Raw genomic sequence first — 18,454 nt, forward strand, 5'->3', positions numbered from 1 at the left:
AATTTTACCCATTTTTAAATGCGTTAAAAACGCACATTTATTTTAGATCACGTACATAGACCATTATGTTGAAAAGTACTAAATACAAATAATAATAATAATCAAAAAAAACTTCCGTCCCTTTAGTTCTGCGCAGCTTCCTGCAGGACTGAAACTTTACTGAAGAACTGCAGAGTAACATGGACAAAATAGGTATGAAAAATATAACAGTACTGTTTATGTATGTAATTCTGCGTGGTTTCCTGTCGTAGTATAATAATATCACCAGCAGCCAGCTCAGCATTTACCTGCTTTGTGTCATAAGTCGCTCATATTACAGCCAACTCAGCAACTACATTGTTAACTACATTTGACAGTAATGGCCCAATGTTTTTTATATGATTTTTGGTGTCACGCCAGATTGTAGTCTTTGCATTTGCCTCTAATTGCAGCGGTACTGATGAACTGCTGTTCTCTTCTGTCTGTAGATTTGCCCCCAGTTGGTCCTAATGATTTGCCCCTGTCTCTGCTGGAGATGGGCTGTTCTGGGAGATTTGAGCTCATCACACACCCACTGCCCAAAAACAAACCCTTGCCTCCACACAGCACAGTTAGTAATTTATTCATACTAAAATGATAACACTATTCATGTGTGTGTGAGCTAATATATTTATATTAAAGTAACACTTTTTGTATTCATTCTGTTTTACATTCTGTAATCTTTTTCAGCTCCCTCATGGGCTTCCTCCTACTTGTCTGGACTTAAAAACAGAGGTAGAAAAGCGTTTCCTGCGAGATCCTGCTTGGCTCCCAGTACATGATGTAGATGATGCCTTCCACAAGTTCCTTAAGTATGAAATGAAACGTATTCAGAAGATAGCGCTTGTCTTTGTAACATGCATTTCATATTTTTAATTCGTTTTGTCTATTACAAATTTGTCCTTTAGGATAAGTAAGAGGGACAAAGAGGTGGACTCTCTCCTGCACTGCTCCCTGTCTCCACTGCACTCTGGTCTGTCTGTGGTCAGAGATCCCACCACCGGCATGCTGCTGGATTTCACTGAGGTAACACGGGAAAACATCTACTACATTGTGTTTATTTTCCTATAACAGCTTAATATTCAAAGATAGTTTGTTATTGGTAACTAAAACTATCTAAAAAATAATTTAGGTTAATTGAAATAAAGCTGAAATAAAATAGTAATGTTGTAGAAAAGTTGAAGTACTAAAATTACTAAAACTGAAATAAATATAAAATGGTTTCACTGAAATAAATATAAATTGGTAACACTTTACAATTAAGTCTCATTACTTAACGCTAGTTGAATAATTCTTTATCTTACATTAATGAACATTGAGCAAAATGTTTGTTACAGTATTCATTAATCTTTGTTAATGTTTGTTAATAAAAAAAAAACAGAACTCAGGTTCATTAAATAATAGTAAGTAAATATTGAAATAACATTAACTAAGATTAATACATGCATAAATTTTATTTGATAGTCCATGTTCATTAATGTGGTTAATTAAGGTTATCAAATGGAACTTTATTGTAAAGCTAATTAAAAAATATTTTTATACAAATGCAAAAACTATTACAAAGCACAAAATCACCTAACAAAATTACTAAAACTTAAACTTACAACAAAACTACATTTATAAATAAACAGAATAATAAAAAAATAATAACAAAAAAATAATACTAGGCTGATTTTGCAAAGAAATTCTTATTTCATAAAAATAATACTTTGTTTATTTGAATGTCCCAACATGGCATCTTCTCAATCAACCAGGGGTGTCAGTTTGAGGCGGGGCTATTTGTTTGCCCAGCCAATGGAAAGCTGTCAATGTAAAGCAATCATTATTTTTGCTGTTTGCCTGATATCACAGAAAATGTTCTTTCTAATCTAATGCAACTTTTTATAATGTATATAATTATTGTTGTTGTTGTTTTCATTATGTCAGGTGTTATTAGAGGACACGGGGTTGTCTGCAAAAAATTCTCTCTCATTACAAAGACAGCCTGGACCTCCATCAGAGAGCCTGAGAGGGAGTAACACAAACTATCCTTTTCTGCCAGGTGCGGTGGTTCATATTTAAATAAATGTCTCATAATTCTGTTTAAAATAAGATCCAGTTTTTAAACTCTGCTGTCTCTTGTGCAGGCGGAATGGAGGAACTAACGTTAGAGCAGATTAAGAAAAAGTCAGAGCTGGAAGAAGACATTGACTTTGAGAAAGGTTGGTGATCTGTTTTGTGTTTCTCAGTACACAATCATTTGTGAGTGTGAGAGAGAGAGAAAAATAAACTTTGACCGTTTGTTTCTTGTCTTAGATTTGTTGACGGTTCCTCCAGGGCTGAAGGCTGGTATGGACTTCAGTGACAAAGGTCTGGTTTCATTATTCTTCTCTCAATGTGTATTACCATGTCATCATCCCACTTTAGGTTGTGCATTTCAATCCAAAACTGTGCTCTTTTAATGTCTTTAGAAGCCAGAACCATGAAGAGTGAGGTGAACCTGCTGTCACTCCTGTTGACATTTGATGATGTCCTTGACGCTCTGCCAGAGGAGAAAGAGGGAGCGTCACAAAAAGAGGAGACCGTTAAACTTCCCAGAACTAACAGCCTGGAGGACCTGGGAATTAAAGTGTGTATAACTTTGAGAAAGGATTCCCAACATAGTTGTGTTTGTTTTGTCATTTTCAAGATATGTTCTCCTCAGGATTCGGGCAACACTCCTTCTCAGCCTCCAGCGAACACTGTAAGTCTGACTGAACAAAAGAAGAAACCTCAGGTGGAAGACAAGGGAGACAATAAAAAATGGGCCATTCCTGTGGATATCACCTCACCCTGTGACGACTTCTACAAACGTATCCCTAATCCAGCCTTCAAGGTCAGAACTTAGTGTATGCACATGATTTTTAAGATTTCAGTAAAATAAAGGTTTGTTTATTGGGGTTGTTTTTTCTCAATTCCTGCCCCGTCTCAGTATCCCTTTGAGCTGGACGTGTTTCAGAAGCAGGCTATTCTCCGACTCGAAGCTCATGAGTCAGTGTTTGTTGCAGCCCACACCTCAGCAGGCAAGACCGTGGTGGCTGAATACGCAATTGCACTTTCCCAGAAACACATGACCAGGTGTGTATGTGAGACCCAATGTCTACTGATTGCATAATTTTATTTCTTTTTATGTTTTTTTAAAAGAAGTCTCTTATGCTGACCAAGGCTGCATTTATTTGATTAAAAATACAGTAAAAAACTATAATATTATAAAAATATTGAAAATATTTTTAAATGTTATATATTCATGTGATGGCGAAGCTGAATTTCCAGCAGCTTTTAGAAATCATTCTGATTTGCTGATCATTTCTTATTATTATCTATGTTGAAATCTGCTGCTTTTAATTTCATTAAAAAATTATTTTTAAAAAACAAGCATACCTACAAACTTTTGAAAGGTAGTGTACATTTTAAATCAATTTTCATTTATTTTCAATTGTGATCATTTTTTTAAATCATGTTGATATAAAGCTTTTTTTTGAATTACCATTGTGTATGAAATGTGCTATATCGAAGCTTGCCTTACTGTGACATTAGATTTATGGCCCACTCTAAAATGACTGTTCCTCCTGACAGGACCATTTACACATCCCCCATTAAGGCTTTGTCCAATCAGAAGTTCCGGGACTTCAAGAACACGTTCGGTGACGTGGGACTTTTGACTGGAGATGTCCAGCTGAATCCTGAAGCCTCTTGTCTCATCATGACCACTGAGATTTTGAGGTGATTATACAATAGAAAGCCTTCATGTCACTTATAATTCTTAGTTTGTCATGTGAATGAATTTTTTGACTATCTTTGTCAATCGGTATGTCTTCCTCCTAACAGATCTATGCTCTATAACGGGTCAGAGGTCATTCGAGATCTGGAATGGGTCATTTTTGATGAGGTTCACTATATCAATGATGCAGAGGTGATGAATTCACAAAATAAAATCTAGTTCAGTTTTGCTTTTCTCTTTACTGCATTCGGATCTCATATGCTGTTGTTGTTTCTCAGAGAGGAGTGGTGTGGGAGGAAGTTCTCATCATGTTGCCAGAACATGTTAGCATCATCCTGCTGAGTGCCACGGTGCCTAACGCAGTGGAGTTCAGTGAATGGATCGGGTGTGTGTATTCTCAAAGCCATGAAACTGAATTTTATCCTGCTTTTAAAATTGTATAGATCATATAGTTTGAGTGTTTTCTCTTTCCTCAGGCGAATCAAGAAACGGCACATCTATGTGATCAGCACAATTAAGAGGCCTGTTCCTCTAGAGCACCATCTCTACACCGGCAACAGCACCAAGACTCAGAAAGAGCTCTTCCTGTTGCTGGACCCCTCTGGAAACTTCCTCACTAAAGGGTACATTCCTGGCCGGTTATTTTAATAGTGTTTGTTTCTGTAAAGGCAAAAATGAATTTTCAGCAGCCACTACTCCAGTCTTCAGTGTCACATGATCCTTCTAGAAATCAGTCTAATATGTTGATTCACTACTCAAGAAACACTTTTTTTTATTATTATCAGTGTTGAAAACAGTTGTGCTGGCGGTGTTGCCTCATATATTTCCCAGTCTACCCAGATCATTTATTGAAACTCGGCTGCAAAAATGGGTTATTCAAAAATACCAATATTCAGTTATTCAATAACTTGGCCTGCCCTAATTAAAAAGACAGTAATATAACTGATATGCAGAGGTCATAAATTCAAGTTAGAATTGTATAAAATTAAAGTTAACTTAAAATAGAGACTGTAAACTTCGATTTCAGATTATTATTATTATTAATAATACTAAATCAATTAATATTGTAATGTGTTTGCAATGTTCATCTAGTTGCTTGTTTGATTGATTGATTTCTTCATTGTAATGGGCTATTTTAAGCTTATTCTTAATCTAAAATGAAGATAAAATAACTCAAATGTATTTATTTAGTAAATACAAGTCAGAAAGAGTGTTGAATAAGGTGTAGAATACTAAATGATGATTGTTTATACCTCAAGAAACCTAGATTAACGTTTTTAGACTATCATTTTAGATGGACTTTTGAAGAAAGTGTTGCAAAATTATAGCAAAGGGCTCCTGTGAATTCATTTCAACTGAAACAAATGTTTTGTTTTTCAGCTACTATGCGGCAGTGGACGCCAAGAAGGAACGCACAAGTAAACATGCGCAGTCTTTTGGCTCAAAGAACGTATCACAGCACAACACTACAGCCAGTCAGGTCAGTGTCTGTACCTTTCGTCATTTCCTTTTAAATCAATTATCTAACATAACAGGTCTCTATTTCCAGAAACAGTGTTTTTATTATGTTTTCTGCTTGCTCCGTCAGGATCGATCAGTGTGGCAGACGCTGCTGAACTATCTGTCTCAGAGGCAGCAGACTCCAGTTGTGGCGTTCACGTTCTCTCGGACACGCTGCGATGAAAACGCCCGCTCTTTGACCTCTCTGGACCTCACCAGCTCCATAGAGAAGAGCGAGATACACTCGTTCCTCCAGAAGAGCCTGACGAGGCTGAGAGGAGCCGATCGGCAGTTACCGCAGGTACATGAGATTTCCACCAAGAGTTTTCCATTGGATAATGCAGATATCTGGAAAACAAGGTGGCTAATGGTCGATGTAATGCTGATTTAATAACAAAAAGAAATGCTGAAATTGAATCGACACTTATTTTACACAAAGAAAATCATTTAAACATAAATGTTTAACCCAACATCAAAAGAAAGATTTGAATGAAAAATTACACTTATTTTAAGAAATCCAGCCTATTTTAGGAAACGTAAGATGTTTTGTACATCACAATTAAACTCCCTTTCAGTAACATGTAAACTGCAATGTAAAAAATCCCATTCCTATAACTGATATATTATGTACTTGTCTAGCATTTAAATGTTTGGTGTTGGTAAGATTTCTTAATGTTTGTGAAAGAAGTGTCAATCAAGGAAATACACCAATATTGTGAAATTATTAGTTGTTTTCAATTTGAATGTTTAGACCCACTTTATATCAAGTGCCTTTAGCTACTATGTAATAACATTTAAATGAATAATTTAATAGATACATGTTTTACATTCTACTTATATTTAAAAAACACCTGCATGTATTTAGCTGTACCTTAAATTTAACCGTACCACAAAACCTGTCCCTAAACTCACCCAGATCCCACCTCAATAGCAAAAGTGTTTTACAGTACAACATTAACAATTGAAGAACATTGTACCTAACGATATTTCTTCTCTAAGTAAATATTAAGACACCTAATATAAACTCTAACTGAATGTTTTTTTCAAATGTATTTGGAAAATTCAGAGAAAAATGATTTGAAAACCAAAAATATGCATTATACTTTTACAAAATTCTTGGTAAATAATAAAAAAAAGAGTGGTGTAGTTATTAATAATAACTAGGTGGATGATACAAAAATTACTAAATTAAGAAAAATGTAATTGGCCTTGTCAACATCCACCATGATACGTATGTGTATAATGAAACCTTCAAAGTAATTTTAATACAGTTATGGTGTATATCAGTGTAATTTTGTCATCACAGATCCTGTTGATGCGTGATTTGCTAAAGAGAGGGATTGGTGTTCACCACAGTGGCATCCTGCCAATCCTGAAGGAGGTTATTGAGATGCTCTTCTCCAAAGGTTTAGTAAAGGTTTGTCTTATGGACTTGTTTAATACAAGCTTTATTTGATTAAAGAAATCCGATTAAGGATAGAGTTGGTGACTTGCAGCTATTCTCTCTTTAGGTGCTGTTTGCTACAGAGACGTTTGCCATGGGTGTGAACATGCCCGCCAGAACCGTTGTGTTCGACAGCATCCGCAAACACGACGGAACAGGTTTCAGAAACTTGCTACCCGGTAAAAACACATCTCATTTACTGCCTTACATTACAAACAATGATGTGCCTGTCGTTAGATGTTAATGTCCAAATATACCCTCACTTGCATCACCTTAGCATGCCTGTTGCAGTTATTCTAATTTAAAATGATAATTATTTTGTATTATCATAATAATAGACATTATAAAAAGATGTCAGATACTTGTTGGCAGAGACGCTACAGGCAGACAGGTGCTGCCAATGGCCAGGTGTTTGATGAATTAGCCATCTCTAATGAACGAGCAGATTAATTATGCTGAGGTAGTGCAGATGTTTGTGCACATGTGACTGGACTGCAGTGAGACTAGGGAAACACAGCAGGAGGCCTTTGATGTGCGTGGGAGAGATGCTTGAGTTTGTTCAAATCTCTTCTAATAATAGTGTGTATAAAAAAGGGAAGAGAGAGAGAGAGAGAGAGAGAGAGAGAGAGAGAGAGAGAGAGAGAGAGAGAGTATAGCTGGCCTCTTTTAAAGTCAAAGCACACATTTGAGAGTACATGGCCCTGTTTGCATCGAAGACACAAAATATTCATGAAATATTTGGGAAAATGTTACAAATCGTATCAAGAACATGTCTGGGTCATGTTTCACCCCAAAATCAAAATTAGTTTAATTATATTTTAAACAGAACAGAACCAACATGAATGTATGCAGATATCGTTAATTCAAGATTTTAAAGTACATAATTGGAGAATTTATTCTGATTCAAGGGGAATCAGAATGCCAAATCCTGACTGACGAGAGGAGGAGCTGGGGATGGAGGAGGGTAATTAGCTCCTGAGAAACGCGATAGCTGCTGATAATACTGAAGGAGCTTATATATGCATACTGTGATATAGGCGTCTTATTCCTATAGGTAGACGTGTATCAGCTGAGAGTCAGCTGATGCGAGCTTGACTTACGTGACCTGCCAGAACTGACGCTACGCTTAATTTTTGCTGCTTAATATTTTTGTGGAAACTTTTTCCAGGATTCTCTGATGAATAGAAAGTTCAAATGAACTTAAAAAAAAAAGTGACTTTACTGTCACTTTTGATCAATTTAATGCGTCCTTGCTGAACAAAAGTATTAATTTATTTTAAAAACAACCTTACTGACCTCCAAAATGTTAATGATAGTATTTGTTGTACTAAATGTATGATTATTTTAATTGTTGGTTAATTGTCATAGAAATATTGTCACAATGGCAAAAATCTTACCGGTTCCAGTTGATCTATATAAATGCATGTGTGTGTAGGTGAGTATATTCAGATGGCAGGTCGTGCTGGCAGAAGGGGTTTGGATGCTACAGGGACCGTCATCATTCTCTGTAAGGCTGGAGTTCATGAAATGGGAGACCTCCACGCCATGATGCTGGTCAGTACTGCACTCTGCATTAAACACCTTCAGGTCGTGTCCGAGGCCTCACTGCTGATGATTCTTTTTACATTTGTCTGAAAAAAATCCATTATTTTGTCCATAGCTGGTAAATTCCCCCTTTTTTTACTTTTAAACTCCCTCAATTCCACTAGGCTTTTCTATGATCTGATGAGATATCCCAGCTCCTCTTTGTAAACCGCAATCTGATTGTTCAATGTGGAGCCAAATACAAATGTCCTTTTTTAGAGTCATGCAGCCTGTGAGTGCACTTCTGTCATCCTCTTGTGGATCGAGTGTGGGTGAATGGGCTCTTCTTCATTAGTGTCCAGCCTGCTGGAGCTGTTTTGTCCAATCACGGCTGTTCAATCTATTAACCCCTGAACCTGGTTTATTGACTCAATACACTGTCATTCCAGCACAAAACTCACCAGGGTTCACTGGTATTGTTGTCATTTTGCTCTCCACATGGCACCCACAGACTTCAGAGCTGATGTTTAGTGTTTTTTAATACTTTAAGTTGTGAACCAGTGTGATTTTATTATAGTCCTATAGTATAAATATTATAATATAATCTATGTATATAATATTCTGGTATTTATCATTTAAATTTTATTTTAAGTTTTAGTACTTTTATGTGCTTCTGTCTTTTTTCTTCTTCTTTTTTTTAGCTTTAATACATTTTTGTTTCAATTTTAGTACTTCAACTTTTTTTTAATTTCAGTTAGCTGCCAAGGCAACATTTCTAATTTTCGTTTTTTTTATTTTATTTTTTTGTCTAATAATTAATGATTATTTTTATTTCAGCTTTATTTCAAGTACCGAAAATTACTTTTAATAGTTTTTAGTATTAGTTTTCAGTTAACAGTAACAACACTTTTAGGAACAAGTGTAAATCCATTTTTTACCTGGAAGATGATCAAGTGGGCAAATAAATCCCATAGACTTACATTGATGCAAGTGAACCATATCTACAGACTAATATCGTAAAGACCTCGCCATTTTGGAATTGGATCAGTAAGAAAGCACCTAACAATAACTTAGTAACAAGATTAAAATACTAAGCCAAATAGCAATATCCTGGCAATCAAAAACATCATCCTAGCAACATGGCGATGAGTTTTTCATAGGCAGAAAATGTAATAATCTAGTTGGTTTAGCAAGTAATAAACCAGTTAATAAAACAACAAAACAAAATGAGTTTGACCCAGTCTGTGCAGGATGAGTATCAGTGCAGGTTCTCTCAGATGGGCCAGTAATCTGTGTGATGATCAGCTCCATGTCATGGACATCATGGCAACAGCAGCTGATGCTGTAATAACGTGCAGTGTGTTGTCAAGGGCCGCTGGTGATTGGACCTCCTCTGAATTTCAACTCCCATTTCCAAAGAGGCACGATGTGTACACATCCTTACATTGTGTCCTATTATTTGTCATATTTTGAAGCCAGTTATTATTTTATTTGTTTGTAAGGCTATGCCATTAAGGCTATGTAAGGCGATGTTATTTTATTTGTTTGTAAGGCTATGCCATTAGTAAAGGCTATGCCATTACTATATCTAAAATATTGGCAATCAAAGCTAATGGATGATTAGTTAAATATTCAAGAGCACAGAGAGATGGCAATAATGTATGCTTTTTTCCTGTGTCAGGGGAAACCGACAGTGCTGCAGTCTCAGTTCAGACTGACCTACACAATGATCCTAAATCTGCTGCGTGTGGAGGCCCTTAGGGTTACCGACATGATGAGGAGGAGCTTTTCTGAGAACCACAGGGATACGCAGGTAAACGGCCTCATTTCCCACCAGCCCCTGGGTGACGATGAAATGTCTGTGGGGTTTGCATGCCCCAGTAATTTAATCTTACAAAAAGGCTGAAATATGAAGTATGTGATGAAATGTTTTGAAATTCTTTCGGTTAGCCAAGTCATTTCTGTTTTGTGTTTCTCAGACTCATGAGAAGAGAATAACTGAGCTGAGAAACACGCTCTCCTCTCTCCCTCCGCTGGACACAGAGGGGCAGTTATCTGATTTACTGTCATATTACCACACCATCACAGAGCTGCGCATCACCACAGAGACCCTGCAGGTACACACACACACACACACACGCGCACACACACACACACACACACACACACACTATCTTGAATGAACAGTGTACTTGTATACCACACTAGCTGCACACACTTAGACATTAGATTCACAGCATTTAGTTGAATTTATGATGTTATATTGTTGATTTAAATTTATATTATATGATTTAATAAAAATTATTAGATTATAAAATGTAAATTATTTACTTTTTTTTTTTTTAAACGACACTGCCATTATGGTAATATTTTGCTAGCTTAAACAACAAATGTGAACAAAAATGAATAACACTGTAGCCGCCATAAAAATGTGGTGTGTTAGGTTTATAGAATTTATTAAAATTGTATCTTTTTATTTTTTGTATTATTATTATTATTAATATTATAATTTTTTATTATAAAAAATGAAGAGCAGTCAGACCAATCAAGTGCTTTCAGGACCACCAGACCACTTCAGTCAAGAAAGATTTACAAGTATTATCCAAATTTGTTTTTAATATTGACAAATTATTATTTCTATACACTATTTAAAATGTATTCATATAATCATTATTATAATTTTGTTATTCGTATAGTATATTAATTTAATTCACTTTTAGTTTTATTCATTTGTTGCATTTATAAAATATTTTATTTATTTAGTGAATTATCGAATTTGATTTGTATTTATTTTATTTTTTTATGGCAAATATGATTTTCCCCATACCAGTTCTCAGCAGAACTAGTCAGAATTTATCCATCACTGATTGGCAATAATTTTAGTTTTCACCATTTATTTCTTATAAATCATTTTTCTGTTTGTAATATACACATTACTGACAGTCGTTCTGTGTGTGTGTGTGGCAGCGAGCTGTGCTGGAGTCAGTAAATGGACTCAAAGCCCTGTCTGTGGGGAGGGTGGTGATGGTGAACAACAGCCAGCATCACAATGCCCTGGGAGTCATTCTACAGGTGTGTGATTGCATAATGAACACATTTTACTCAGTGTCATAAACAACATAAACACAGATCTGCAACAATGGCCATTGACACTTTCACGTATTCAGTAGGGGTGAGTGGGGAAAGATGAGCCACTTACTTACCATTCAAAAGTTTGGGATGGGTAAGATTTTTTGGTAACACTTTATATTAAGTTACACATATTCATTATAAAGTAGTTGCTTATTAGCATGCATATTACTGGCATATTGGCTGTTTATTAGTACTTATTAGCAGAAATTAAGTATTAAATGTTATTAAGGGAGAATGACTATTCTTGTGGTACTACTGCCTTATAAGGCTCATACTGAGCAAAGCATATTAAGATCGTAATTCATGTACAACAACTGCTTTACTTATTATCAATAAGCAGTAATTAGTAGTTTATTCAAGGAAAACTCTCAGTTAATGGTCTGTTAGTTGTAGAATAGGGTCATACAGAATAAGGCATTAAAATGTGCTTTATACGTACAAATAAACAGCCAGTATGCTAGTAATATGCATGCTAAAAAGCAACTAATTAATATTGAATGTCAAGTTCAAGTTCACTTTATTTGTATAGCACATTTACAACAGCCACTAGGCTGACCAAAGTGCTTTACAGAACAACCAGATTAAAAGATAGTAAGACCTGCATAACAACACATAAAACACAAATAAGAGCAGCAAAGCTAAGCGAAACCTTAAAACAGGGGTGACAAAACAGTATCAGACTTATATATAAAATAGTAAAACAGGAGTAGCAAAGCAGTATCAGACTCAAATATAGAATGGAAATACAGGAGTGATAAAACAGAGTAGGGGCTGGTCTAATCTCTTCTGTTAGAATATGTGTATGTTAATATAAGGTCTTACCAATTTTCTTTTATATTTTTGAAATAACTCTTATGCTCACCAAGGCTGCATTTATTTGATCAAAAATGCAGTAAAAACAGTTTGTGATATTTTTTTCCCAAGATTCTTTGATGAATTGAATGTTTAAAAGAACAGCATTTACTTAAAATGGAAATCTTTTGTAACATTATAAATGTCTTTACTGTCGCTTTTGACAGTAATTGAATGCATCCTTGCTGAATAAAAGCATTCATTTCTTTAAAGTAAAAAAATCTTACAGTAGTGTATTTTCGATCATCTCATTATCATCTCCTCCCATAGGTGTCCAGTGATGCAGTAAATCGTACATTCACCGCTCTCATTATCTGTGAGAAGGGAAATGAGGAGTCGGCGGGTGATGATCAGTCTAATAAAGTCTTACTTTCCATCTACAGCACTGCACTGTTTATTCCAGAGGGTAAGCAGACACATACACACACAGCATCACATCACACACACAGTAAATTGGAGGGTGTCGTCATGAACACCACATTTACGTTTTCAACATCTTTTGTTGTAAAAGTTTAATTTACGGTGTATCTCTGTGTAGGACCCTGCAGTCATACGGTGCAGAAACTGAAGTTGCAGGACATCTCTGCCATCACAACCAAAACCCTCAAGGTCATTCCAGAGAGAATCATCGACAACTACAATAAAAGACAGCAGCCACGCTTCAGGTGTGTATCTGGCTCAAATCTGTGAGCGAATTTGCATTCGTTGAACTGTGGCTTTGAATAAATGAAAATTCCCTTCCTAGACTTGATCCACCAGGTCAGGCTATTTCTACAGCAACTCAAGAGCTCTTGCGATTGGCCGAGGCCAATCCCATGGGCATTACAACCTTTGACCCCGTGAATGACCTGCACCTGAAGGGTGTGGATGTGGTGGAAGGAGTGATGAGGCAACGAGTGTTACAGGACTGTCTAAAGGACTTCCACTGTATCCACTCGCCCACCTTCACTGAACAGGTCTGTCTGTTTATCATACTCATGTGTCACATTCATACACTACTGTCCAATGTTTGGGGTCAGTAAGATTTTTTTCTTCTTTTGAAAGAAATGAATACTTGTATTCAACAAGGAAACATTAAATTGATCAAAACATTAAATTGATCGAAAAAAACTACATTTTTAAATATATTTTTCAAATGGAAAACGGTTCTTTTAAATTGTAATAATGTTTCACAATATTTCTGTTTTTACTGTATATTTGATCAAATAAATGCAGCCTTGGTGAGCTTAAGAGACTTATTTCAAAATCATAAAAAAAATCTTACAGACCCCAAACCTTTGTTTGGTAGTGTTTTTCCTGCTGTTTTAGGTCAAAATCCACTGTGCAAACACAAGGAAAAATCTTATTTCTAATTCAAATGTGTCCTGTATTTTCTCATCCATATTTAGTAATTTGGCACAGCAACTCTCCCAAGTGCACAGACTCTCATTTATTGAGTGTGACTGGTAGGGCGGAATAAGGATGTGTCTCATTAGCTCTCAGTAATCACTTCCAGAAGACCTTCTGCAGTGTGCTGATGATGGAGTGGTGATAAACTCGCGCTCTCTCTCACTGTCATTTTCATATTCTCTCTCTCTCTGTGAATATCTCGCTCAGTTTGCACGTGTTCAGGAGAGGATGAGTGTACAGGAAGAGCTTGATCGGCTTCTGTTCCTGGTGTCTGATCAGTCCCTGACACTGTTGCCTGAGTACCATCAGAGAATCAAGGTCAGTTCACCTGCAGTCCACCTAGCAAAGTAATACATTCTTTTACATACAGTTATGAAATTATTAACAAGAGTTTCATATATATATAGACATACAGACATAGACTCATAGACTTAAAGCTTAAAGGTACTGTATAGTTCACACAAAAATTTAAATTCTGTCATCAATTACTTATTTAATTTAAGCTTTTATTCACATATAATGTGGTGCGCTATGTACAGGGCTCAACAATAAGGACTGCCTGGTAGTGCCCGATGCCCCCAGGGCCAATGTGAAAGACGCTTGGGACAGAGAAAGAATTGTCACTGTCGTTTATTATTTGCAAATTTTTTAGTCACGCCAATTAAAATATTCTAGCGATTTTTACGCCTCTCAGACAGTGTGGGATTACTGAATTGCGTTCTCTTTCGCATCTTCTTGCACTTGAAATTTTTGTGTTATTGTTTGTAGTTTGTTTTAGTTTTTTTTATTTCTGACTATTTACTTGTCTTTAATAATGTTTGAAATGTATTGCTTAGGCTAGTAGTTTTGCTTTTGGTATCGAAATTGGAAATTTACTGGTATCTGTATCTTATTCATTAGAATACAAGGTTAAATGGGTCAAAAACAATGAAAACAATAACAATTGTTTTAATTATTTATTACTCACTTTGTGGCAGGGCAAGTAAAAATTCAAACCACTGGCCAGTAGAAAAAATCCCTAGCATTAAGCCCTGATGTACATGCTTTGATCGAAGTTTTTATGTGAATAAAAGCCTGAATTAAATCTGTTCATCATATAAAACGATCATGTCTGTTCAGGAGCCTTATGGATTACTTTCACGTTCTCTTTATTGATTTTTTTGATGGGATTTACTTTCAATGGAGGGACAGAAATCTCTCAGGTTTCATCAAAAATAGCTTTTGAATATGAATGAAAGTCTTGCAGCTTTAGAACGACAAGAGAGTGATTAAGTAAATGACCGTATTTTCATTTTTGGGTGAACTATCCCTTGAAGTTTCAAGTTATATCTGGCATTAAACCCTTATTATATGTACAGTAAAAAAAAAAAAAAAAAAGATAACAGTGAATTGCTTTTAAAACCTGGGACAGAAATGTGTAAACTGTTTAATTTAAAAAATATCATTTACATCCAGTATTCTTAATCAGGCCAGAATTGATCATTTAAATCATTAAGAATGGCCAATACTGATAGTCATTGATATTTTGTGCTATTCTTTGTTCACCTGTTTTTTTTTGTGTTAAGTATCACCATTAAATGTCTGCAAATATCATGGATATTTGAAACAGTCAGTGATAACAGTATAGTACTGTATTCCCAGGTGTTGGAAGCTCTGCAGTATGTGGACAGCACTGGGGCGGTTCAGCTGAAGGGACGTGTGGCGTGTCAGATCAGCAGTCATGAGCTGTTACTGACTGAACTCCTGTTTGAGAACACTCTGAGTCCTCTCGCACCTGAGGAGAGCGCCGCCCTGCTGTCCTGCCTCATCTTCACACAAAACACCCAGATAGACCCGCACATCACCAACACGCTACAGGAGGTAAAGCAGTTCTCTGCTCACAACCGCATTCCCACGGTCAAGGAAAAACCTGGAAATAGTTCATATTTTGATCCCAGGACTGGAAAATAAATGTACTAAGTTTAAATCTAAAATATCATTGTAATACATTGTAATAGCATTATTATGCTATTTCAAAAAACGCATACATTTTCTTATTCTAAACCCCGCCTTTCTGAGAGCCTACTCTGCTCTGATTGGTCAAATGGCCCAGTCTTTTGTGATTGGTCTACCACTTACAGCATGTGTTGGAAACAAAACGCCCATTATCATATATGAGTTTCAGTTCTAGAGGCTTCCTTAGCACTTCTATACAGGGATACGAACAGTAATGATAGCGTCGCCAAACCAAACTTTTGCAGGCCTCAACTACAACTACAGTGTTTAAAAGCAGATCAAAGTAGACATTGTTCGTGTGCAGCTAATGAAGACTATAGGCTGGCATTATGCTAATTTGTTGAAAACCTATGTAGGTTCATGCAGGAAATAAGACAGGACTTGTTTCAGGCAGTTCAGAATCATTTCTTTCTTTTAGGAGACAAAATCTTATTTATTGTGCACTTTGATCTTTTGAAACTTTGCAGACCTTTACACAGCTGTATAACATATCTGAAAAAGCAGAATGGGGCACTTTAAAGCCAATGTAACATTTAATACTTGTTCAAGCCACAGATTAAAAGCTGAGGAAATTGTATGAATCACACAAGTAACCTAATTCAGTACGCTCATCTAAAACGCTTCAAGCATTTTATCTGAGCCCACTGCCATTAGAATATAACGCATCAGATATTCTTGTCATCATGTTTATGGATGGATGTAAATTTGTACAGCTCTGTGAGCTCAACACCCAAGAGATGTGCATAAGAATGTAATGGATGCTGTCTGGCCTCTTTGCTTTATGCCTTTAGCAAAGGATGCAGTCGCAGATGAACATGCCGGTGTGTGTTGTCGAACGGCCCAGAAACATGGAATTGCTTTAAAGGGACAGTGAATAAGTCATGACACTAGACTGATAAGCACACAAGAGTTTTATAGTTGACAGTGGCTTGTAAACCAATGTGAAAATGCTCTTGCGGTTGAAACGCTGTGAGGTGAGGGCGTACAGGTAATGTAGCCACAGTCTGACTGCATGACTACATTGCCTGTCTTGCTCTAGTTGTGTAAGCACTTAGACAGCAGATGGAGACAAGAGTGGAGCACTGGACAAAACAGACTGACGCAGTGCTACACTAAGAGATCTCACTATGAATAATACACAAAACGATACACATTTTAGGCCTTTCAATCAATTAATAGGTTTAATTTATGCGTCCTTACTGAATGAAAGTGTTCATTTCTGTAAAAATAAAATAATACAAAAATCATTCTGCCCCCAAACTTTTGAATGGTAGTGTATGTAATTAAAACATTGCATAATATCTAATATAATGCATATCATGTTTCTCTTATTCTCTTGCTTTCCTAGGGCATCAATCAAGTACTCTGTGTAGCACAACGTATTGGTGATCTGCAGAGGGATTGTGGGATAGGTCAAACTGCTGAAGACTTTGTGGCCCAGTTCAAGTTTGGCCTGACTGAGGTTGTGTATTGCTGGGCAAGAGGCATGGTGAGCACTGACCTTAAAACAAATAAAGAAATTATATATATATATAATTTCTTTTTTTTTTACTCCCACACAGACATACATACATATATATTATTATTATTTTTTTTATTTTATTTTTTTTATTTATTTTTTGTGAGTGAGTGAGTGAGTAAAAAAAAAAAGTTAATTTAGCATAATCTATCTTATAATAACAATTTGTACAAACATGTAGATCCATGTAATGCAATGATATGAAAGTCTGATCAAAGATAAACTATATTCATATTTGGACAGAGAAGATCATATACCTCTTTTTGATGATGGTGTTTTTTTCATTGGTAGCCATTTGCTGAGATTGCCGCGCTGACAGATGTGCAGGAGGGCACGATCGTGCGCTGTATCCAGAGGCTGGATGAGGTCCTGAAGGAAGTGAGACAGGCTGCTCGCATTGTAGGCGACTCCGTCCTGGGCAGCAAGATGGAAAGAGCCTCACTGGCCATACGCAGAGACATTGTGTTCACTGCCTCACTCTACACACACTGAGAGACAGGAGGAGGCAGAATGTGTTTGTGTGTTGATGAGTGTGATGTAAAAGAGAGTGTACAGAATATGGACCTAAGAATCTGTACTTGAATTATTGAGTGCATGTTTACATTGAGTTGAGTATGCATGTATGAGTGAAGGAGTGATACGCTCCTCACTCCTGACCAAAATTGTAATCTCAATATGAAATGGAGATTGACACCAGTTATGAACTGTAAATAATTATACAGCAATAAAATTAGCTGTATCTGGAACACTGGTTTCATCCATATTGTCAGAAAAATAGAAATAGAAACTTTTGCTTTGTGATCATTTTAAAAATGACTGCTATGTTTGTGTCACTATCTGTACATTTTTGCTGAGATTTGGTCTGATTTTTATTTTACTTTTGGCATGCAGGACCTTTCTCTATATATTTTTGATGCTCTTTGCTCCCTCTGCATCCACCTTTTATCATTGAATACTGTACAAAACAAAAACAAAAAAATTCATGGATTAGTTTTAAGATGAATCAGGGATGTTACCACCATAGACATTTAAGATTTTTACATTTCTATTAATTTAAAATGTATACACCAATATTCAGATAAGAGAATAATCAATGTGTTTTTCAATGACTGATTCTTAAACTTTTACATTTGGTTCTCCAAATCCTCAATATTTGATTACTTTTTGAATTTCAAATTATCTCAATAATTTTACACCAACTTCTGTATTATTCTGCTTTTCAATACATTAACTGTTTATGATAGAGCCATTATGAATATTTCACAAATAAATATCCATTGTGACTGTAGTAATCAATATACCTTCACTTTCCATACAAAATAAAACAGCTTTTTGTTAGTCT

General features: G+C 35.9%; 1 protein-coding gene across 1 annotated transcript; it reads left to right on the forward strand.

Moving 5' to 3' along the window:
* The first annotated feature begins 111 nt into the window (after window positions 1–111).
* Window positions 112–18,402, forward strand: skic2 (SKI2 subunit of superkiller complex). Its single transcript, XM_079878028.1, has 29 exons — window positions 112–192; window positions 468–589; window positions 709–830; window positions 927–1,044; window positions 1,945–2,059; window positions 2,145–2,219; window positions 2,314–2,367; window positions 2,469–2,626; window positions 2,702–2,872; window positions 2,969–3,114; window positions 3,613–3,759; window positions 3,865–3,949; window positions 4,036–4,142; window positions 4,234–4,380; window positions 5,138–5,237; window positions 5,346–5,558; window positions 6,564–6,674; window positions 6,769–6,880; window positions 8,137–8,255; window positions 9,907–10,038; window positions 10,205–10,342; window positions 11,193–11,297; window positions 12,480–12,615; window positions 12,748–12,874; window positions 12,955–13,165; window positions 13,806–13,916; window positions 15,240–15,458; window positions 16,942–17,082; window positions 17,404–18,402. The coding sequence occupies exons 1-29, from the start codon at window positions 180–182 to the stop codon at window positions 17,602–17,604; spliced, it is 3,756 nt and encodes a 1,251-aa protein (XP_079734154.1). The 5' UTR covers window positions 112–179; the 3' UTR covers window positions 17,605–18,402.
* Window positions 18,403–18,454: the final 52 nt, after the last annotated feature.

The sequence above is a fragment of the Squalius cephalus genome (assembly GCF_949319135.1).
Source record: "Squalius cephalus genome assembly, chromosome: 8".
Taxonomy (NCBI): domain Eukaryota; kingdom Metazoa; phylum Chordata; class Actinopteri; order Cypriniformes; family Leuciscidae; genus Squalius; species Squalius cephalus.

What these genes read in the sequence shown, in the direction of transcription:
- skic2 (XM_079878028.1), top strand. An exon ending in TGCTGCTGGATTTCACTGAG is followed by an intron (nt 1,045 to 1,944) that starts GTAACACGGGAA and finishes TCATTATGTCAG; the next exon opens with GTGTTATTAGAGGACACGGG. An exon ending in TCCCAGAAACACATGACCAG is followed by an intron (nt 3,115 to 3,612) that starts GTGTGTATGTGA and finishes TCCTCCTGACAG; the next exon opens with GACCATTTACACATCCCCCA.